We start from the raw sequence: 24,395 nt of genomic DNA on the forward strand, positions 1-24,395 counted from the left end.
TTTTTCTCTCAGTTAAACAAATGTCATGGAGATGAAACGGAATTTCTCTGTTCCTCTTCAGATGAGGATTATAAATTATTTGGTGACTGGAGTTGACTGCTTGTCTTGGAATATACTACTTCTATTGTTGGATTAGCTTCTATAGAAAGTGTAAAAGTGGATTGTCATGTTCTGTCATTGAGTTTCAAAGTGTGCCCTTTGACATATGACGTTTTAGGGTACATCAATTCAGTTTATGGCAGCAAGTCTGGGATTACAGACTTGGGTTTGTGTTACACAGCCATTTTTAGTTTGGAATGTTGCAATTTGGACTCTGAAGCCTAGGGAATCTGAATCTAGCTCAGAGGTTGGGCACTGGATACATAAAAGTATCCTTAGTATCTGCCACTTGTTCAGTGGCCTTACTTTGCAGGATGCCCTGGCTTAGGAGTACAAATGGATGTGAAGGCTCTACTTTTCTGATGAGGCCACCTTGTTCAGGGAGAAGACAGATTAGGCTGTGGAGTAAACTATGCAACTCCGGTTTATACTGCATTCCTTCCTCTTGTAATAAATTAGGAAATATTGACTTTATTGTCCATGTTATAGTCATGTTCCTTAGTGCTTTTCCAATAGAAAATTACTCTTTCCCTTTCCCCTATTTCCCATGAGTTACTAGGAATTTGAAACACAACCAACCATATATTGTATTAATGATTCCTACAGGGTCACATCAGTTTTGACTCCCAGATTTCCAGTTCTGGCATCAGAACCTCCAGCTTAACTGCTAAGTTGTCTTTATGCCCTCTTGGGATGTTAGAGTCATTTTCTCTAGCCAGGTCCTTAAACCTGCTCACATTGTAGAGATCTTAGCAATCTTGTTAATCATTTGGATTCTGATACTTCAGTGAAATTTAATGAACTCTTCTGAAGAGTCTTCATCAAGGAAAAACCTCTGAATGAAATGGAAAAGCTTTTTCTTTGTGTGTCTCTTGGGGTACACTCAACACTAGAGGGGGAAAAGGCTTATCCTAACCACATGTTAGCTAATACAAGGTAAATCCTGATGAAAACAGGGCAGTTTGAAGTCTTTGAACATGTTAGCAGATTGAGGTAAACATCAGTGTGGGTAGGAGCAAGAATCCTAGGCTTCGCGGTAACAGTATAGCTGTCATGGCTTTTATACAAATTTTTCTTTTGTTAGTTACCACATGTTGCCTATAATGAGATAAGAACACATATTTCTCCAAGTGTAAACAGTGCACTGGAAGGAAAGCACTGGATTATTAATTAAATAAATGTTAGTTACCAATACTTCCTTAAAAATATAAAAATGATGGCCATACTGGGGTATCCTGTCTTCCAACAGTGGCCAAGGCAGATGCTTCAGAGGGAATGAACAGAACAGAAAATCATCAAGTGATCCATCCCTTCCAAAATGGTTGGATCCATCCCTTCCAACCATTTCAGAAGGGACGGTGAGCTCCCTTCACCAGCCAGGTGTGAGAGGCATGCATGGAATGCAAATACTTCCCCTCACTCAAAACACTAACTTTAGATAAGTCCCAATCTTTAAAAAAAGATTCTGAGTAAATAGAAGGAATTGAGGGATGTTGTCTCTCATAATTTTACATTCTGTGGGTCAGCGTAAGTGCAAACCTGTTTCTGCAGTGTTCTGATTTTGTATCCTGGGTGTTTGTGTATCTCGAGAATTGTATGTATTCTGACACTCTACCCAAAGAAGTACAGTTATCTGCCTTTTGTATGTGTGTTCTATCAGAGCAGGCCCCAGGCAGAGCAATCTTTTATATTTAACACTTATACCAACTCAACTAAATTGTTTTTTTTTCATATAATTTATACATACAATCTACTGTACAATCCCTGTTCAAATGAAACCCATCATAGCAAGTTGCAGCCGTTTTTAGTACCTACAAATTGTGTTTCACATGGTTCATTCTGTATTAACATATACAAATTTGCTTCATTTTAATACTAAATCTCTTTTGGGACCCAATTAGTTTAAAGGTCATGTAAGAAAAGTTGCTTTAGATAGTACTACTTTGCACATGTATTACCAGTGAGCTTGTGTTTCCTAAGATTATTTCTAATGTAACTGGTCCCTTCTCCAAAGCATTTCTTTTTAAACTAAATTCTTTAAAATTGTTGTCTTATTCTCTATGCTCAGAACTCAGGCTTTTCTGTATTTTTAAGTGTTTAAGTTTTTCCTCTATTGCTTGGTGACCATCACTGCCACACCAATGCATAGTTGCTTCATGTTCCTTAGCATGCAACAGGTGATGTAGAAGACACATGAGCCCACACTGGATGTGTTCTATGTTGAGTACTTGCTGGGGTAATGGATAGAGCCTAGGTCTGGGAGTTGGGAAGCTCTCGGCTCTGAAAATAGCCTGCTGGATCACTTCACCTCTATGTGCCTTAGTTTATCCATCTTCGAATGGATAATTACACTGACCTCTTTCATGAAGTACTTTCAGACCTACTCATGAAAAGTACTCTATAAGATGACAGTATTACGATTACTAATACTATGTAATTTCTCCCTATGATAAGTATTCTATTAAAATATATTTTAATCCCTAAAAATGGATTCAGCTTAATAAGCATATCAGTAAGCAGTGACACCTATATAATCAGACAGACATAAACACTCAATCATCCCAAAGTCCTGGATTTCTTGTCTGAGTCACCCTTTCAATAGCTATATAATTACAAATATGTTTTACAGCAGCCACTGCTTATCTGAACAGCGTTGAGCAGAAAAAGTTGCAAATAGATTTAAAAATAAAGAAAAATATCTAATCAAATAACTAGCTCAAGGAAGTATGTTAATGACGGTGGGAGGGGGAAAGAAGAAACCATTTTGCAAAGGATAGATTTTAATATAGGAACTTACTGCTGAATTTCTCTTTTCTACAAAATCCAGGTATAGTCCAAATAAGCTATTGAGAAATGTGACTCAGTGGATGTAATGACTCATCTCTATAGATAATATTACATCCACTGAGTCACATTTCTCAATAGCTTATTTGGACTATACCAGGATCCAGGACTCATCTCTATCGATAATATATTTACCCTAGAGCAAATTGTCCATCTGTTTATATTGAGGCTTTCTCTACCTCTTAGTGTGAGAGAGGGAACTATATAGCATTTGTGTTGATAGGAATAATTCCTGTCTTAACATTAATGAAAGGTGCTATTCTCACATTCTGCCAGATTCTAAGTTTTTGAAATGGCTAGGAAGTAGGGATGAGCATATAATTAGGAGAAACTATTGTGCAAACAAGTGTTTAAACAATTATATGGGCACTTTTGAGGAAAGCTATTGAGCTACATATTTTGACCTGAAAAAGACTGTGAAACTTTAAAGTTTGTCTCTTTTGCTAGTAGAAGTTGGTGCAATAAAAGCTATTAACTCACCCATCTTTTGTCTCTAATTGAATTATGTGATATGTAACTCTATAGAAACAATAATCTTCAATATCTTGACTGTCTTGCACAGTACTCAGGTGCATTTTCTACCACTTTGTTTTAGGTCACATCTTGATAAAATCAAATTCAAAACTCATCTTTTGAAATTTCCTTGATTATTATAACATATTGAAGGGGTTTGTTTTTAGATGAATATGAAAACAAAAAGTGCCTCAAAAGGTGTGGTTACAGAACAGGCAGTAAATAATCTTTAGCAATGCATGGGTATTGAAAAACAATGCTAAATCACACTCATCCATGCCTTCAGTAATTTGGGGGGGCATGTGGCATCCTTTACTTTTGTGATGGTGCCCAATAGAGATGTGGATCCTGGTTCTTTACTGACTTGAACTTTATGGAGCCATTTACACTTATGTGAAATGGGCATAAAATGCTACCAAATTAGAATTTCCCTTTCATTTTTACTGGTGATAGCCTTCCCTTTGCACATGCATTGCTACTTTAGCATGGCAGTTTCCAACCCCAGTTACTATCACATGTGAGTGCTGGTTGTCATTTCATGCTGTTCATGTGTTCCCAGTAGGGTAGATTCAGGCAAAGCCTCCCAGACAATTCAACACACTATGTTGCTGTCTATGTAGGTTCTCCATTGTTCTGAATCTGGTACCATGTCACCTCCTCTCATGATTTTATGAGAAAGTTGTGAGGAGTCCTGTGGCACCTTATAGACTAACCGAGGTGTTGGAGCATAAGCTTTCATGGGCAAAGATCCACTTCGTCAGATCAGGATATATGAGAAAGTTGTTATGAGAAAGGAGTTCCGAATGGCATACCAGAGTGGATGCTTTTTATAAAAGTTATGGGTTTTTTTCTACTGGATGTTTATAATTATGGCTTATTTCAATGAGTGCTAATGTGTTTTAGGAAGCCATATTGTGAAATCTTGTACAGAATAGTAGCATATGCTAGGATTAGTCTCTTTGAGCTCCGAGGGAAAACTCCTGGAATAGGGTATAATGTAACTGAGTGGTCGGAATTTGGAGCTAGCGAGTATAGACAAGTGTGTGGGAAATGAGTATGTTAAGGGCAAATTTCAGTAGAAATATAACAAGTATATATGACTCAAAATTTTCCAGTCAACCATTTTTCTGTTGGAACATGCCAATTTATAGAAATTGAAAGATTCCATAGGACTCTGGCAAATGTTACTGAAATTTGTAGTGGGGATGAGGCAAGTTCCATTGGAGAATCCAGTAGTTGCATACCTTCCTTTGGAAACACCAAAATATTCCTGCAGGAGGGTATGTTTTAGAGGGTTTGAAACAAACTATGCTACTTCCATGAAAAATAAGTTTTTGGCTGTTAATCATGGGTTGGGATAAAACATTTTCTAAAACCTCTATTTATTTTTTAGATAACTGAAATTATTTCCTGGACATATCTAATAAATTATATGATACAAAATATAGCAAAACTTTGAAAATGCTATTTTCTGATTTTTAAAACAGGAATATGATTGCACTTTTAGGGCAGCTAACATCACACAGTCTTTGATTTTGTGAGATTTTGTGACTTATAACACTAGCTGATGCATGCTATGCTGTCTGGACCTGCAGAGCCTGTCACGTTTCATTGCCTTTTAAAGAATAAATGTCCATTACACTATGTCAATCTTACCAGCAACTTTTGTTAAAACAAACATCTTGAAAATAGGAATTGATATGAATTGTTCTTATGTGTTCAATTCCATATAGCTCTCTCCTTCATTACCAGCATGTTGTCTGAATGATTTCTTTTTTTTTTAAACAGATCCTAAAAGGAGATCTAGAAATGAAGAGACAAACAATGGGTAAACTGAGTTCACTCCTGCAGGACCTCCTGTCAGCAGTAAAAAATAAAGCAGTGGCTCAAAAGCTAGAAGGCCGGCTGGAACACTTTGCCCAGCGTTGGGATAGACTTGTGCAGAAGCTGGAGAGCAATTCTAAGCAGGTTTGTCATAACCCATCATTCTGTCAGATGATGACAGGTAAACACTTTGTCATTCAAATATCTGAAGTAGTTTTGCTGCTGTTTGTCAGACCCTTTTCATTCCTTGGTTTCTTTAGACAAGGTTTATTTTTTAGGCCAAAGTCCTATCACCCTAATTTTACAGTATGACCTGCATGTCAGAACATGTGGATTATTTCAGATGGAGGGGGAAGAGAATATTCCAAATCTGATAGGTCCTCATACAGAACACACTGTCAGTAATAGACACTCCTCTCTGCTAACCTAAGAAATTTCAACTAAAGTGCCCGAGCTGATTTCAATCTGTGGCAGTGCGCACAAGAAGAAATGTGCTTCCTAATGTAGGCAGGTATCAAGCAAGATAGGGGATTATAAATTAAAGCCAACCTAAAAACCAAAAGGCCAGTGCAGATCATGATGCATTAGTATCATATGCTCATAGAATCTTGATACATAACTCTGCATTCCACACCATGATTAATGAATAGAGTTAAGGTCACTCTGTGTAGAATACATTGTAAAAATCAACAAAGCCATGAGTAGCTGTAGCAAGGTCCATATCAAAGAGGTCCAAATACAGTGTGAAAAAAGCTACATTGTTCCTTTCTCCTCTGTGATCATCAAAAAGCAAGTGCAAATGTTAACACTTCAAAATTGTGAACTCAAATGGCAAGTGGCCAGCAAACATCTTTGATTGACAGGGATGATACTATGTTGTGCAAGTTTTCCAGTTGTTTCTTTTGACCTATGATCATCCCAGTCTTGATTGGACAGAGTCTCAGTCATATTCTTCTTATCCATCTTTGTCTGAGCAAGATGTTTTATATCAACAGTTAGGATGATGAGGAGGTGATGTAGGACTGTGTGTTAGACACCTTGAAATAATGTTGCATGTCCCAAATACATATACTATTTTCCCCTTGTTTCTATACTTTGTTAACCACATTTCTCATGAATTATCAATATTAGCTACACCTGACTAACTTCTTTGTTACATGTCCTCTCATAATAATGTTATAAAACTTCTGCTTCCCACCAACCCACTTCTGGTGTTGCTCTTCATAAGTATCATAACTAATAATTCAATTAAAGAGTCAGTAAATGATTAACATGAAAACTATTATTCACTAGAGGTAGATGGAAATTAGAATTTCTTTTCCATGGGACTATCAAAAATTATGATTTTATTTTGAGCTAAAATTTCCTCTGCAACAAAAATTCCCTCACTATTGATTTGGAACAATAACATTGTTTTGTTTTGATTTTAACTTTACATTACATTAAATATTAAATACAATATGCATTAATATTGTATATAATATAATTTAGAATAATATTAAAATAAAGAATTCATATAAGCATTTAAACAAACTGAATCAAAGCCATGGTTAAAACAATTTTCGTTATCAAAACAAAGTGTTTCACTTATTCATTTTCTTGTCTTTTTCCATTGAAAAAGTCATCAAACATGAATTCACTCCCACAAAATATTTTGATGAAATTATTTTCCAGTGAAAAAACGTTTTGTCAAAAATATTTTGACCATCTCTCTTACTTACTTACTTTTTAAATTACCATTTTTACACATAAACGCATAGGATTGCCATATATTTAGGAATACTTATACAAATAAATACAAATCTGGGATTTCCTGGACCTTCATAGCAGTTCAGTTGAGTGGAAGATAGAGCTATCTTAATGCCTTCTACCTCCATAACATCTTACATCTGAAGTTGTCAAAGGCCTTTATGAACATTAGTAAATTAAACTTATTTCCCTGTATTTTACAGATAGAGAAATCCTTCTATCTGCAATTAGCTTTTCTGAAAATTTCTCACTGTGGCTCTAGCACCAGTGCAGCTCCACTGGCAGCCATGTGAGGGTAATATGCTGCAGGAGTTTTTACAACCTGGTGATCTAAACCTGGTTAGCCTTTGTACCTTTCAGCATCAACACCAGTAGTCCCATTTCTAGTCCACTGAAGTTGCTAAAATTCAGTCCCTGCACTGTAGATGAAGTGTTGGTTTCTCTCATCATTTTGAGCTATATCAATAAATATCCTTTGAGCAGGTATAAATGACTCTCTGCTGAAAATGCCCTGAGAAACAGATAGGCTGGGTACACTAGTGTTTCCAAATTTGTTAACATGGGGGGCAGAATTTAGATTAGCAGCGATAAGAAGTATTTCCAAAAATATGTCTAGTTTTGACCTCCAGAGTTAGAAAAACATATGTGAGTTATATAATAAAAAAGGTTAAATGACAGGCAGGGAGTTCATCTAGAAATCTGAAAGTTGAGATGATTTAAGAAAACAAAGGAAATAAAAAAGTAATACTGAAATTAATAGAAGAAGAAAGCTAAGGTTAACTACTACAGGTTTTTAGGGTTGCAATAGGTATAGCTTATAGAAGTAAATTATCTTCCTAATGATTAAAAAGGCCATATTTTGGGTTTGAGATTAAATCAATTTTGTTAAATTCTTGCAATGTCCTGGAACACCTGTGATCAACAGCATCCTTCCTCCAAGTTAAAAATCCATGAGTTGTTTATTTTGATCTGTTCTAGTGTTCCTAGTAATTTAGCCTAAGTAGAAAAAATTCACTTGTGAGAGGAGCAGAGAAAAGTGCAAAGTGATGGGGTAGGAGTCATACTCTCAGACAATTACTAGTTTTCAACTTGGCAACCCAAGTTAAATAAATATTTGTGCTCCACAGAATATATAATTCTAGAAACTAAGGATTGGATTTTCTACTTACATATTTACTTCAACATACAGTCTTTTGCCAGACAAAAATCCTGTGTCATAGTTTAGCAATGAAGACACAGCCTTGAGGTTGGAGCTGTTGGGGTATGTGACCTCAATATGGAATTTCAGAAGCGATCAGAGACCACATTCTTTGTGCCTTTTAGAAGGAGTAATAAGCACTTCTTTGCTGGTCAGTATTGGGGTGGACATAAGGATCTAGTCTGGTCACCTGTGACATGTGGAAGTCTAAATTCCATCAGTGGAATTTCTGTGAGCTGAGGGTAATGTAGATAATGAGCAATAAGAAGTTAATATGAAGAAAAGATGGGGGTTTTGTGTGTGTGTATCTCCTCTTCATTCATCAGCATCACAATTGCAAATAGTGGATGTTGATTGCCCTTAAAGGCACCCAGGATAAAATTTTCAAAAGCACCTACATGCCTAAATTACTTTCTAAATGTGACTTAGACTGCTGAGTCACTTGAATACTTTTGTAACTTTTAGCTACAGTGTAATAACTGTCTGTTCACACTCATTACAGAGAACAAAAATGTATTGCTGAGTTTGATGGATTCAAGCAATGTGTCAGTAAGATTCATTTCTGTTCTCAGCCAACAAGATAACCACTGGTGAATGATTATGTTCTTAAAAATAAAACAAAACTACATCATTAGCTGAGAGTTTATAATTTTGTTTAATCACAAGATGGGCATTAGATTGTTCAGTATAGTAGGGTGAAAGTTAATGAGAAAGCATATCCTGTTGTTAACTGAAGCTTTATGCCATTACTGCAATATTGGAACTTAAAAAAATTCTTACACTTATAATGGGTGAATGAGGTGTGAGATGTGCTTAATAAAAATAACATATTAACAGAATAACAAATTGAGAAAAAAGTTAGTTTAAACTCAATGGCACCTAAAAGTCAGGAAATGTGAAAGTTCAATGAACCTTACTTACAAATTCCTTCACTCTTTAGTTTTCTGCATGCTTATTCAGTCTAATTATAAGATCACATAATGTTTCTCAGTGAGCACAGCACAATTAAATGCATTGTTTTCTGTTCATGGATGAATCTAGGACTACTTGTCATCCTTAAATCTGTTGGCTAGAGTCAAATTAGGCTTTATGATGCCAGGGTAACTTTAGCCCTGGGTTTATTGTTAGTGGTAAGGCACCAAGTAGGTTCTGTATAATTTTTTCTTCTACACTAATGGAAGGCCTAAAAGCAATTTAAATTTTAGTCCCCCCAAAACCTCCCACACCTCCCAAGAAATTGGTAGGAATAAGAAGGAAGCTGACATGGAGCAGGAAGTCTGCATGTGAAAAACTGAAAATTGCTAAGGAATGATGGGGCTCGTCTTTTGACAAAAATCTTCCGATTCAGGATGAATTTGACTGATTATCTTCAGTGTACGTGTCATTTTAGATGCCACATAATTTATAACAATATGATACAAATATGAAACAGAGCGTGAATAAAATTAGTTTGTGTGTTTCAAAATTTGGAGCATTTGTAATCAGCAAGTCCACATTTTTAGATGGAATCCGACCCTAAAGCCTGCTGTCATTCTAAATGTTGAGGTTTTTCAAATGATCTTGAAGACACAGTCCATTTGCTGATTTTAAAGTTGTCAAATTTGTTGTCTTGACATTGATTTGAGTCTCCATGAGGTCATAGAATCATAGAATAATAGGACTGGAAGGGACCTCAAGAGGTCATCGAGTCCAGCCCCCCGCCCTCAAGGCAGGACCAAGGCAGGTCTACAAAACAAGTCTTATTTGAAGACAATTGGCTCAAAAGTTATAAAGTCAATAAAGAAGTTCTGAAAAACGAATGTTTAACTAGATTATACATGCAAGAGCACAGTATTTCCTTTCAAATACTTTAAAGTTGTAGCCTGTGATAAATCAAGATATTCATACGGGCAGATGTTTGCTCCTGCATAGAGCGCCATTAAAATGTGCGGCATTTCTTTAGGACACCCTTGAATTAGACATGGAGGAAACCACTTTAGTGATGAGATAATTATTCCTCCATGAATGAATGACTCATTTGTTGGTATGCGAGTAGGAGTTGCTGAACATTTTATCTGCTTAAGAGTAGTAACATAAAAATACATCTAACTAATCTCTCTGGACTTTGACATTGTCATCCACATTGCTATAAATATCATCTCAGCTTCCCACCACTCCCAATTGCAGTAATTAGACAGATTATGAGCTCCAAATTAATAGTTGAGTTTTCCTTTTGAAGGACATATTTCACCTCTGTTTTTATTGGTTAGGCATATAAGTACTTTTTACTGTTCTAAGATTTAAATCATCACACCCCATAGAATTTTATGCATTGATTTGACATTTGTGAACATATGGTAATTATACTGCGTGCTTTGTTTAAAACACATTTTCCAACCACCAGAAGAAGCTGTTACTACTGTACAAATGGTTACAAGCTGGGAAAATATTTACTAGAATATAGTTACGCTTTCTCCTTTGTCTTGCATTTTACTATCTACAAGCTATGACTTGCATTTGATCTACACATGCAACAAGGATGGGATGTGATATCGATGGGCAACCTAGGTTAGTGAGTGAGCTGCATGAGTAGCCCTTCTTCATTTCAGTGGGCCACAACACTGCTGTACCCAAGATGGTCTCCCGAGAGAGGGCATTTTTGCTTAACTTCACTTGTATACCTAGAATTTGCAGTGTGCGCCAATTGAACTGTAGCAGTGTTTTGATTGGATGTAGAGGGAGAGCACGGGGCTCTGTCAATATTGTGTGCAATCAGCATGCACCTCACCTCACATACCCTTGCTTTATGTGTGTGTCTCTTGAGTAATAACGGTAAGAAAAAACCTACACAGATGGAAACTAGCAGAATCTGGCAACTCTACATGTGGTAAATAAAATGTCTTGTGGGCCGCACATAGAACCCTAATGACCTCAGGTTGTCCACCACTGGGCTATGACATTAAGTTGTCAAAAACATCCTGATACTGATTTTTTGATAAAATTTTCACTGAATGTAGTATGTATGTTGCATGTAGAGTGATGACAGGGTATACATCTAGAAGTATATGAGGACTAAACAAGGATTTTGGATATTTTCAAATGTCGTGGCAGCTTTGAAATAACATACAATCCTCTCTCTCTTTTTTTATCTGTAAACTTTATAAAACCATAGAGAACAGAGATTTGGTCTGGATTTATTTTATTTTAGAGCAGTGCAAATTCATTTTTTAAAGGTGTTTGTTTTTATAGCAGTATTTCATTTTAACTTGCTGCTTTGTTGTTGTGATCTGCTGTGTCATATCTGGCATTGTAACCCTGAGCACAAGAGAGATGCAATTTAAAAATATGTATTTTGGAAGCAATGTAAGAAGTGAAATAAAAAGCTTGTCTTAAACATGTACTTCATGGTAGCTATTTAGCACAGGTATTTTCCAGCTGTATATGTTAGGCCTGGGTTAGGACAAATGCACACAAAGAGGAGAGATAAGAAGAACAGAAGAGCTACGTCTACACTGGCCCCTTTTCCGAAAGGGGCATGCTAATTTTAAACTTCGTAATAGGGAAATCCGCGGGGGATTTAAATTTAAATACTTCAAAGTAGGAATAAGAGATCCTCCGGAATAGGGCTTTATTCCGGAGGATCGGGCCAGTCTAGATGCTCTTTTCCGGCTTTTCTACAAGCCGGAAAAAAGCGGCGGACATCTTTATTTAAATCCCGCGGGGGATATTTAAATCCCCCGTGGATTTCCCTGTTACGAAGTTTAAAATTAGCATGCCCCTTTCGGAAAAGGGGACAGTGTAGACGTAGCCAAGGAGAAAATGCAACAGACCAAGACCTGGCTAAATTTGTACCGGCATCAGAATGTTTAGGACAATGCTTTTATCTGCCTTGCTGGTCACATGCTGACAGCAGTGTTTCAAAATATATCATTTGGCCAGCTAAAACAGAATAGGATTAGACAGAGGGAGAGAGAGAAAAGAAATCTGGTGGGGAAGGAAAAGGACACATGGATGGGGCAAGGAAAGGTATCACATTTCTGGTGGGATGGGATTCAGCTACAGCTAGTGGAGGGGATGAAGTCATCAGGCCCAGGCTGGTCAGGACATTCTCGGGATTAAGATGAAGATCAGGGTTCAATATACTGGCCAAATAAACCACAATCAACAGCTTTATATGCATTTTATGTTTGCAAATATTAGTAGGACTTATGAACCCATTAACCATAGATTTTAATTATGGAAATATATTCAATCATGTATTTACTTGTGTCAGAGTCAATATTTTCTAAGCTAAGATTTTCTTGTAAATTAATTAATGGCTCTTTGCCATAAATTTGTTTTAACTGTAATGAATTAAATGTCCATTTGAAAAGCAATAAAAAATAAGATTGATAGGTAAAAAATATTATTGAAGTAAAATAAAGATGCCTCTGGTCATTTTTCAAAAAATAAATATTTAAAATGAATGAAAAATAACATTTTATAATATGCTAAAAAGTCTGTTTCATGAGAAAAACTTTACAGAAATAAATATTTCTGTAATTTTTCTCGTGAAACAGCCTTTAGCATTTTCTCCTTTGTTCATTCAACATGATTTATAAAGCAGCAATAAATACATTCTACTTAGGATTCCTTCTGATTTTGATATTGACTTTTCTAGATGTCTTACTCGCATAGCATGAGTCACATAAAACAATTTGGTTGAGTTCAATACAGTGTTATTTTGTTCTGAAGGTCAGCCTGGGATCAGACAGGAACAGTTTCTCATTATTTCCTATTGGCACTCCAAACAGTCTTTATTGAAGTCTTTCAAGCAATGTGTGACCTCTGTTCCAATACTTCTCACAGATTTCACAGGCTGTCACCACCGCTCAGACATCACTAACACAGACAACCGTAATGGAAACTGTAACTATGGTGACCACCAGAGAGCAAGTCCTGGTTAAGAATGCTAAAGATGAACTCCCACCACCTCCACCACACAAGAAGAGGCAGATCCTTGTGGATTCAGAAATAAGAAAGAGGTGAGTGGAACAGAAAGGTAGGGAAAAATCAGTGATAAAGTTTGGATACAACTACAAAGGCTAACTATCATAATTTGAATGTTTGGATATTTGGGGAGCAGAGAAAAAGAAACAATATGCCTCAAAGATTGTAAAATTAATTAATTATTTTATTTTATCAGGATGAATTTTGGAGGAGTTTGTACAAGTAGTCCCAACAAATCACTAATAAGCTACTGAATGTTTAATAGATACACTGTGAATATAAAAGTAATATTATTTTGTTGAGTCAAAGAAGAATTACAGGTGACAATTTGCAGTATAAACATGACATTTTCTTTACTTAGTGTGGCTCTGCTCTGAAAAGAGTCCTTAGAAATGTTTTTGTGGCCTTTCACATAATAGTGGCTCAAAACATTGAGAAAAGAATCCTTTAGGTAAAAAATGTTCACTTTCTAGTCCTGCAAACTTAGCCTGGAATCTGAAAGATCAAGTTTTATTTCTTTGTCTGGCTTGTGCATCATTGCTAGTATTAAAAGTTCTACAAGGCAAACCGTTACCTTCACCTGTGCAATCTCTTTGTCCTCAGGATTTGTCCTGTGTATCCCAGCATAACTGAGGGCAGGTTTAGACCTATGAGTTGGAACTAAGTGTCTGCACGATCAGTCACTTACTTCAGTAAGCATTGCATCCGACATTTTGTTAACAATTTTGTAGATGAAGAGAATGAAGAAATATACTTCGCACTCTCACACTGTGCATGTTCTCTGTAAACCTAAAATGTATTTTTGTCACAAAGAAAAGCAGGCATAATTCTGAATCCTTGAGGAAATTCAAAGATGGTCGAGAAACTAAGTCCACTAGGTTCATTGTCACTACCCCGCTATCTGAAGGTGCTCACATACAGAAAATGTCAAGACAGACTGATCTGTTGCAGTCACAAAACTGTACTTTAAGAGTTCTTAGAGAGTGTTTATTCAGTTCCTTGTTTTGCTAAAAGTTTTTCAAATACTCTTAATTACATTCCTTTTCTGAAATCGACTAACAAGAAAGATCACAATACAGTAACACTCCATTAGTCCGGCATCCAATGCTCCGGGACTCCTGATGGTCCGGCACCATCAGGAACCCGGAAGTGCTGGGGCAGCCGGACAAGCTTCCCCCATTCAGCTGCTGCTAAAACTGACCAGCAGCTGAATCGGGGAAGCTGGGAGCAGAGCAGCTGGGGTGCTGCCGGGTTGGTCCCGCAGCCCCGAGGGGCGGCGCTACGGGACCAACCCGGCAGCACCCCAGCTGCTTTGCCCCAGGCCACGGGATTCAGCCGCTGCTGAAACTGACGAGCAGCGTCAGTTTCACCACCAGGCTGAATCCGGATGCCTGGGACAGAGCAGCTGGGGTGCTGCGGGGTTGGTCTCGTAGCGCCGCCCCTCGGCGCTGCGGGACCAACCAGGCAGGACCCCAGCTGCTCTGCCCCAGGGGTCCCCAAGTCAGCCGCTGCTGAAACAGATCGGTGGCTGATTCCAGGAAGCCCCGGGCAGAGCAGCTCTGCCCCAGGCTTCCTGGAATCAGCCGCTGATCTGTTTCAGCAGTGGCTGAATCGGGGACCTCTGGGGCAGAGAAGCTGGGGTCCTGCCGGGTTGGTCCTGCAGCGCCGTCCTTTGGCACCGCGGGACCAACCCGGCAGCACTCCAGCTGCTCTGCCCCAGGCATCCCCAAGAGCAGCTGGGGTGCTGCCGGGTTGGTCCCACAGCCCCAAGGGGCAGCGCTATGGGACCAACCCAGCAGTACCCCAGCTGCTCTGTCCCAGGCGTCCCCAAGAGCAGCTGGGGTGCTGCCGGGTTGGTCTCACAGCCCCAAGGGGCAGTGCTACGGGACCAACCCGGCAGCACCCCAGCTGCTCTATTGCAGGCATCCCCGATTCAGCTGCTGCTGAAACTGACCAGCAGCGGCTGAATCAGGGATGCCTGGGGCAGAACGAGACTATCATAAGGGGGGGGCCTATGAGAGGTCTGGGGTGGCATCCCCTCCCACCCCACTCCAGACCCCTCATAGCCCCCCCTTCTGATAGTCCGGCATATCTGATAATCCGGCACCCCCTGGGTCCTAAAGGTGCCGGATTATCGGAAGTTGACTGTATTAAGACCATTTTATCCTAATATGTATGTGCAAAGGCAAGATTAGAGAAAAATCTTATCTCTATATTCACATATGGTGTCTTGTTATGAAGATATTTAAAAGCTGGGGCTTTTTTTCATGAGTCCTATATATTCATGAAATTACAAGGTAATATTGATAGATGAGATGTATTCGTTTTGTTTAATAATGGATCCTAAATTGTGAAAGTGAAATGAGAGGTGCTGAAAATAGTACTCTTTAACCATTTGAAGGTTTATTTTTTGTGTTGATTATTATATATTACTATTCTTCTTAAGAGTTCATCAGTGACAAAACATCTTAATCAGCATTGAAACCCTATTGTATTAGATACTGTACAAACATACAAGAATCCCAGAAAATACTAGAGGAACTATTTAATTCTGAAAGGACGGGTGGGGGGAGGAGAGTATTTATTTCTGGGGGAAAACAATGTGGTGTGCACCATTGTTTTTTTTAATCTGTCTACATCTTGTTTCCCCCAAACCAAATGTTTAAGGAGTTGTAAATCTCAGTTGGAAGTAATAGGTCATGTGTTCTTAAAGGCTACATCTATACTGCCAGCTTTGCCGGCAGTGCCTATGCAAATGAAGCATGGATTGCACAAAAACCGGCTTGCATAAATTATGCAAATAAAATGTGGCAAAATGCTAATCCACACTTCATTTGCATAGGAACTGCCGGCAAAGCTGGCAGTGTAGACAAAGCCAAAGAGAAACCTGTTGGGCTAAGCAGAGCACCAGTAACTTAGGGACACTTTCCTATCGGAGGGTACGTCTACACTACAGCGCTAGTTCGAACTAACTTAGTTCGAATTAGTTAATTCGAACTAAGCTAATTCGAACTAACGCGTCTAGAACTAAAAACTAGTACGAATTAGCGTTTTGCTAATTCGAACTAGCAAGTCCACATTGAGTGGACTCTGAACAGGGCTTAAGGATGGCCGGAAGAAGTGCCGGCAGGGCATAAGAGGAGGACTTAGAGCATGGAGATGCTGTCTCAGGCTAGCCGAGGGCTGCGCTTAAAAGGTCCCGACCCCCACCCCGGACACACAGTTCTAAGGGGTGCCCCGCTTGCAAAGAAGTTCTGGCTTGGAGTGCCCGGAGTACCCACACTGGGCACATCACACCACTCGGCCATCAGCCCGGCTGCACTTGCCGCAGGCTGCCATCTGGGGAGAGGGGGTAATTGGGGGGCTGCAGGAGAGCTTCCACCCCCAGAAGCCCGCAGAGCCAGCCCAGTCCTCCCCATCGGGGGCTCGTACCCCATTCCTCCCTCACCTCCTTCCACTTACCTTTCCCTAGCCCCCCTTCTTATTGATGTACAAAATAAAGATAACGTTTCTTCCAACATTGACTCTGTCTTTATTGAACAAAACTGGGGGGAGACTGGGAAAAGGAGGTGGGAGAGGGGAAGAGAAAGGCTGGGAGAAGGGAGGGCAACTAACATGATCAGGGGTTGGGAACAGGTCCCAGATGAAGAAAGGCTACAGAGACTGGGACTGTTCAGCTTAGAAAAGAGGAGACGGAGGGGGGACAGGATAGAGGTCTCTAAAAGCAGGGGTTGGGTGGAGACGGTGCATTCAGAAAAGTTCTTCCTGAGTTCCCATAAAGAAGGACTAGAGGACACCAAAGGAAAGGAATGGGTAGCAGGCTTGAAACTAGTAAGAGAAAGTTGTTCTTCTTCACAAAGCAAATAGTTAACCTGCGGAACTCCTTGCTGCAGGAGGCTGTGAAGGCTACAACTAGAACAGAGTTTAAAGTGAGATCAAGTCATGGAGGTTGGGTCCATGGAGTGGTCTTAGCCAGGGGGTAGGAGTGGTGTCCCTGCCCAAAGTTTGTGGAAGGTTGGAGAGGGATGGCACGAGACAAATGGCTTGGTCACTGTCTTCGGTCCATCCCCTCCAGGGTCCCTAGAATTGGCCGCTGTCAGCAGACAGGCTACTGGGCTAGATGGACCTTTGGTCTGACCCTGTATGGCCATTGTAAGCTCAGGGCTCAGGGTCGGGGGTCTCAGTGGACCCCCTTGATTTTCATGCACACCTGCTCCTGGGAGGCCAGGCTGGCAGCTCTCCTGCCCTAGCTGGCCACTTTCCTGTGCCTAGTGCGGAGATCGTGGACAAGGTCCACGATGTCCGCACTAGCCCAGGAAGGTGCCCGCCTCTTGCGGTCCAGGGCAAGCTCCCGGGAGCCGCCAGCCTGGTCCCGGGAAGAGGGGGTGGGCTGGGGGACATCGGGTGGGTGGCTCTGTGTTGTGCCAGGTGCAGGGTCTGCTGGCTGGGTGCTGGCAGGCTTGCACCTGGCACGGGCACTGTAGCCAGCCCGTGCCCCTTTAAGGGGCCCGGGGCCCGGAGGGGGGCATAGAGTTTCCCTGGTGTTGGCCAGAGTGGCCACCAGGGAAACCTGGGGAGGGCTAGCCTCCCACTAGTTCGAATTAAGGGGCCACACACCCCTTAATTCGAACTAGCTAGTTCGAACTAGGCTTAATCCTCGTAAAATGAGGTTTACCTAGTTCGAACTAAGCGCTCTGCTAGTTCGATTCAAATTCGAACTAGCGGAGCGCTAGTGTAGCGCCTATTAAAGTTAGTTCGAACTAACGTCCGTTAGTTTGAACTAACTTGTAGTGTAGACATACCCATAAATATTGCAAAAAAGTCTCATGGGGTTGTGACAGACTGGGCCGGGTCTGGGCACAGCTGAGGGCGTCCGCTCAAGGCGAATTGCTCAAATTTGGGGCTCCTCACAGCCCCCAGACTGGAGACCTTTCCAAACAGGCCACGAACCAGTCCCACAGAGCACTTCAGCTGCCTACCTGAAGCCGCATGAGCAAAACCCCTCCGTCACTCCAGCCATATCCGTGCCCCAGATGGCCCCGGGCCTCATACACAGGTGAGGGGTTTTAGAGCCCAATCTCACCTTCCCCGAACAATTTCTGTCCGGTTCCAAGAAACCAGCCACAGATCCCAGGCCAATTTACTCTCTGGATCTTACCCACAAATCATGCTGAGCCAATCCTTTAGAATCTACAATCTAAAGGTTTATTACCTCAAGAAAGAAAAGCATGAGAGTAAGGTTGTTAAAATATCATACATTACATGCATCGAATCTCCCAGTTCTCAATGCAGGCTCTAGCAGAGATGTTATAGCTGCTGGCTTAAAAGTCCTTGTTGCACATCCTATGCCAGGATGGGTCCACAGTTCTTCCCGGCTCGTGATTCCCTGCAAGGCCGCATTTGGGGTCAGAAGAGCTGAAGACCAAGATGGAGTTGGTCACATGGCATATTTATACCCCCTTCCTGGCTGGCTAGAGTCATATTACCAGTGGCCAGGTCTGTCTTTGGCCTCCAGAGGTCCATTGTTCCCTGGAGACTTGCTTATTAGCATGTCCATAGGCACACATTCCTGGCCCATCACTCAACCACATACAGAGAAACTTCCAGTCTCCATACAGAGTACATATTCATAACTCCACACACAGACATTATACAGATATATGAAGAGCATATACAGAACCAATAGAAAGTAAAATTTTGTTTGACACCTCACATGGCTCCTTTTGTACCACTTTTGGGGTGAACACACCCCCACCATGGGTACAGCAGTGACCCGACTGCTCCCCTCAACATGCAATAACGTGACAGAGGTAACCATGTTACTCTGTAATTTTTCAAAACACGGAGCAGTCCTATGGCACCTTAAAGACTAACAACAATTTACAGGATTTTAAGCTGATGAAGTGGATTTTACCTACAAATGTCATGATTCTATATATTTTTGTAAGTCTGTGAGGTGCCACAGGACTACTTCGTGTTTATAAATATTTCAGTGCTCCAAAATTATCAAGAGCTTTTTACTGATTTATAGCTATTAACCCTAGCTGTGAATGGTAGCAGGTTTGGATAAAAGATACCTATTACAGAATATTCCAAGGTTGCAATCTGATAACTACACAATTTTGGTCCTTATTTTTCTTTCCTATTTGCATACTCTTGATCTCTAATAGTGAGTTGAATTGATTGGGACGTGCAAACTACTTATCTGAAGTTAGTGTTTGGGGAAATTATCCCAGAGAAGGAATTTAAATGTTATGTGAATGCCAACTGTTCGTATGTATACATATTTAGTGTTACAGCAACTGAGAATATAAAGGGAACTGCTGATGGTTTCTTAAACTAGCTAACATATTGAAGCTGGCAGGGATTCATATGACAGTGATTAATATTTATAAAGAAAACAGGAAATGTTATTAAATTTTCAAATAACGAACTGTGATAACTTGCAGACATGTTGTCGGTCTACAATAAAGTAGTTTTTATTGATGTATTATATACATCAGAATTAAACCATTTTTCTTGTTTATTGGGTGTTGAACATATGTTGCCCTCTTAGGCATATCACTAGAGTTTAACCTTTGAAACAAAATTCTGTTGTGTATGTTGTGTGTTTTGTTTTAAAAAGGAATATATAGGAAACTACTATACAGCCCTGGAGATATTGTGGAGCTCTCATCTCAAATAACACTCCAACGTAATTTTAGATAAGTAGAGTCAGTACATCTCAGAATAAATGGACTATGGTTTCTCATACATACCTGGGGCCAATGTCTTTTCCATTAGTAAACAAATGATTTTTTAATAGTGATCTGGTAAGTATGTCTCAACTCTACACTAGAGCACTGTACTAGTCCATGTTTATTAACCATGCATTGGTATTGTGTCTCTTGATAATTATTGGTAGAAAATATAACTAAAGTATTGGGGCGTGAAAAAAAGTCTATTGATTATTTTATTAGCTTTAATGTCATCTAAACTGTTTGAAAATTTATTTTTCTACATTGGTTTCCAGGAATATTTTTATGAATGATAGTTATTGTTACATACTTCCAGGACACACGGGCTACATCTAGACTGGCACAGTCCGTTAAAAAGTTTTCCGTTAAAAGCATTTGCAGGAAAGAGCATCTAGATTGGCACAGATGCTTTTCCGCAAAAGCACTTTTTGTGGAAAAGTATCCTTGCCAATCTAGACCTGCTTTTGAGCAAAAAAGCCCTGATCACCATTTTCGTGATCAGGGCTTTTTTGCACAAAACAAATCTGAGCTGTCTACCCTGGCCCTTTTGTGAAAAAGCTTTTGCGCAAAAGAACTTTTGCCCAAATGGGAGCACCATAGTATTTCCACAAGAAGCACTGATTTCTTACATGAGATCGTCAGTGTTCTTGCGGAAATTCAAACGGCCAGTGTAGACAGCTGACAAGTTTTTCCGCAAAAGCAGCTGCTTTTGCAGAAAAACTTGCTAGTCTAGACGCAGCATGCTGTGTGTGTTTTCATTCTGCATTACTGTGCACTAAAGACCTTTTAGTGGACTGAATGGTATAGTATTTACTGTGGTTAATGAGTAGAAGACCTAAAATTAGCCTATTAGTACTGCTAGAAGTTTATGGTCTATGGTTGGGTTACCACGTGGATTGTGGTTGTCCTGTGGCATTGAGCTCTGCCACAAACACATCTTCTTCCCTTCCTTCCTCTATTCTCAACAGAAGTATGCAAGACAAGAACTAGTGAAGAAGCAAATTAGAAAAAAATGTTGACACGAAAGTCTGGGAATTTAGTTTTCAAAGAGAGTGAAGAATAGTTACTGTTTTGTTGAGGCAGAAGTTAAGCAAAATTGTTTCCTTCCGAAATCTCACTGTGTCTTGGTCAGCATTACTGAGTGTTTAGTGAAATCCTGGTGCCACTGAAGTCTAAGATTTTTACTATTGAATTCCTAGTTTCAGTGAAGTCTATCCTGTGCCTACGTAGGGAATAAAATAGAAAGTGTGAAAACTGCATTGCTATGTAGTTTTCACTTTTACGTAGATCATCTATAATAAAATGGGGATGTATGCTGTTATATGGCTTCATCATACTGAACTCAAACTTTATATAAATCTAATAATGAAGAAGAGGACTCTCCAAGGTTGGATGCTTATTCAATATATCTTAAATGACTGAGGACAAGGCCCCATTTTCTTCCAAAATCACCTTATATTGTCTTCTGGTGAAGAAGGGTTGGTGACCTGCTACCCACTCCTTGGTATCTTTGGTCAATCAGCCAGTCTCTTTGATTCATCTTTGGGGTTAGGATGATCAGTGACCCCAGGGAACTCATTTAATTTATTTGTGTGTATTCTTTCTTAGGAGTAGCCAATCACATAAAAACATGAACTGCAGCACTGACAAATAGCTCTTATCTGGGCCTCCATTTGAAGATTCTGATGCCTTGATATCTTAGGGTACATCTAAACTACACTAATCTTTTGAAAAAGGATTTGCAAATTCCACAGGAAAGAACTGCGTAAACCTCCTTTTTTTAGAAAGAGCGTTTTTTTCTAAAAAGGGTTTTTGTCTGAAAAAATGCATCTAGACTACTTTAATTTTTGAAAGACCCTCTTTCAAAAATGCGATCAGAAGAAGATATTCAAATTCCCACAGAATTTGCATATACCATTTCGAAAGATCTTTGTAGTTTAGATGTACCCTTAGTTTGGCCTTTCCCCCAGCAGCAGTACCTTTTTTTTCAGGTCACTTATGGTAATTACCAGATGCTTCAGAAGAAGTTGTAAGAGCTCTGAAGTAGGTAGCTGTGGGCTATTCTGCCCTTCCTCCTCTTAGTACTACATTAGGTTTTATTTTGCTCTTCAAAGGTTAGAATGGCTTACCCTCTGAAACGTGATTTAATATTCCTTCAAAAAATCAAGTGGGCCATCATGTGATAGTCTTCAGGCATGTAAATGTTCTATCTCTAATTTTGCAAAAATATCCAGTCTTCATTAACTTTCTGAGGTAATGAATCCCACAGTCTAGAATTTGCCATCTTTTCATTTAATTGACTGTCCCTTTATTCTTTGTCAGGAGTCAGGGAAACAGACAGATGTTCTTAATTCATCTTCTTTGTACCATGAATTATTTTATATATGTTCACCAAGTTTCAATAGGGAGTCATTTATCTAAAGAAAGAGCTAGAAAAGTCTTCAAGGGTTTATGGATTTGTGCTTGGCTCAAAAACGCAGTCAGATATTGAATGTTCCTCTGAAAATTCTGAAAGGCATAAACATATGGGCTACGTCTACACTAGCATGAATTTCCGAAAATGCTTTTAACAGAAAAGTTTTCCGTTAAAAGCATTTTTGGAAAAGCATGTCTAGATTGGCAGGATGCTTTTCCGCAAAAGCACTTTTTGCAGAGAAGCATCCGTGGCCAATCTAGACGCGGTTTTCCGCAAAAAAGCCCTGATCACCATTTTCGCAATCGGGGCTAATTTGCGGAAAACACTACTGTGCTGTTTACACTGGCCCTTTTGGGCAAAAGTCTTTCGGAAAAAGACTTTTGCCCAAATGGGAGCAGGATAGTTTTTCCAGAAAAGCACTGACGATCTTACATGAGATCATCAGTGCTTTTCCGGAAATTCAAGCGGCCAGTGTAGACAGCTGGCAAGTTTTTCCGGAAAAGCGGCTGATTTTCCGGAAAAACTTGCAAGTCTAGACACAGCCATGGTGTTACTTACTCTCTTCCAATTCCATACGAAAATGTTCTCTTTCCTTGGGTAGCATATTCTTGGAATTAGTACTTCCCAATCTACTCAGCATCACTTCTGCTCCTCTAAACTTTATAAAATATTTTTGGTTGCAAAATAAAACATTTCAAATCAGTCTTTGGTCAGTTCAGTTCTCAAAGCACTTTATAAAGGAGGTCATTATCAGTGTCCTCACTTGGGACAACTATATAGTAATTGAATTTAGGTCTCCTGTGTTCAAGTCCAGTGTTGTATCTATTATGCTATAGAAAGTGTTCTGGAGAGCAGACTATTATGCCTCATCTTTCTCCCAATTTTTTTTTTTTTTTGGTAGGGAAGTGGTGGAGGGTAGAGATATTAAATATGTAATGACTTCTTTGGAGAGAGGTGTGGGTATCCTGAATAAGAACTAAATAATTTATAACCCAAGAATGATTTGGTTTGGATATAGTGATGATGGAAAATGTTGTGGATGACAAGAAGATTCTTTAACAATAAAATTGCCAATCCTTAGGAAAACAAAAGAGATAGGAAAACTGGAAATCAAAAACATGAGAAACAGTTAATAGAACAAATTGAGAATTGTCCAACAAAAATGAAGTAAATGGAATGATGCATTGCAGCATGCCGGGGGAGGGGGAGAGCGGGTGGAGACACACAATGTCATGGACACATTCTGAAGAGTTTCAGTGCATTATCCACAAAGAACATAAACTGTAAACAATATATTACTTCTTTAAGGCTTTTAAAAAGCAAACCACTTTTAGCTGTTAAACATTTAATTTATATGTATTAGTATGATAAATGTCCCTGCATAATGTGTAAGGAAGCTTGTCTTATGCCATATGGCAAATTACTTAGTACAATCTATGTAATATTCCCGTGCAAAGTCTATTTGTCACAGCATTATTATGGATGTAATGATAAACTGTGAATGTGAAGCCGTCCATCCTTTGAGGAGAGGAAAGGAAAAACAGGATAAAACAGGATAGGTGCTCCATCTAGTGTTTAAATTTTTGGGAATGTAAGCAAAATCATGCACGTTTATTGTAAGTATAAACTAGATTTTTATCTTTAAAATGGTTTAATGACTTAAAGTGGGTTCACTTTTCAAGTCATTCTTTTCATGTTTTCAGCAGTACCTGATTTCATGTTTTATATTGTAGAAAACAGAAATAACTGTTTTAAGAGGTTAATTTCTATAACACATGTTTCAAATAGGCCTTCACTGCAAATTGTGTAAACCCTAGGGCTGTGTCTACATTGGCATGATTTTGCACAAAAGCACCCGATTTTGCGTGAAAGCAGACGATTTTGCGGAAAAACATGCTGCCTGTCTACACTGGCGGGGAGTTCTTGCGCAAGAACACTGATGTTCTAATGTGTGAAATCAGTGCTTCTTGTACAAGAACTATGATGCTCCCGCTCAGGAATAAGCCCTCTTGCGCAAGAGGCCAGTGTAGACAGGCAACATGAATTT

At 39.5% G+C, this 24,395-nt stretch overlaps 1 protein-coding gene across 11 annotated transcripts in view; it reads left to right on the forward strand.

Annotated features, from left to right (window-relative positions):
• Positions 1–24,395, forward strand: part of DMD (dystrophin) — a 2,108,520-nt gene that overhangs the window by 811,295 nt on the left and 1,272,830 nt on the right. For all 11 annotated transcript variants that reach the window (XM_075916549.1, XM_075916586.1, XM_075916651.1 and 8 more), the window contains 2 exons: positions 5,245–5,424; positions 13,055–13,230. In XM_075916549.1, the coding sequence (XP_075772664.1) occupies positions 5,245–5,424; positions 13,055–13,230 (356 nt within the window). The remainder of the gene's footprint in view (positions 1–5,244; positions 5,425–13,054; positions 13,231–24,395) is intronic.

This window comes from Pelodiscus sinensis, chromosome 1, assembly GCF_049634645.1.
Source record: "Pelodiscus sinensis isolate JC-2024 chromosome 1, ASM4963464v1, whole genome shotgun sequence".
Classification (NCBI taxonomy): Eukaryota; Metazoa; Chordata; order Testudines; family Trionychidae; genus Pelodiscus; species Pelodiscus sinensis.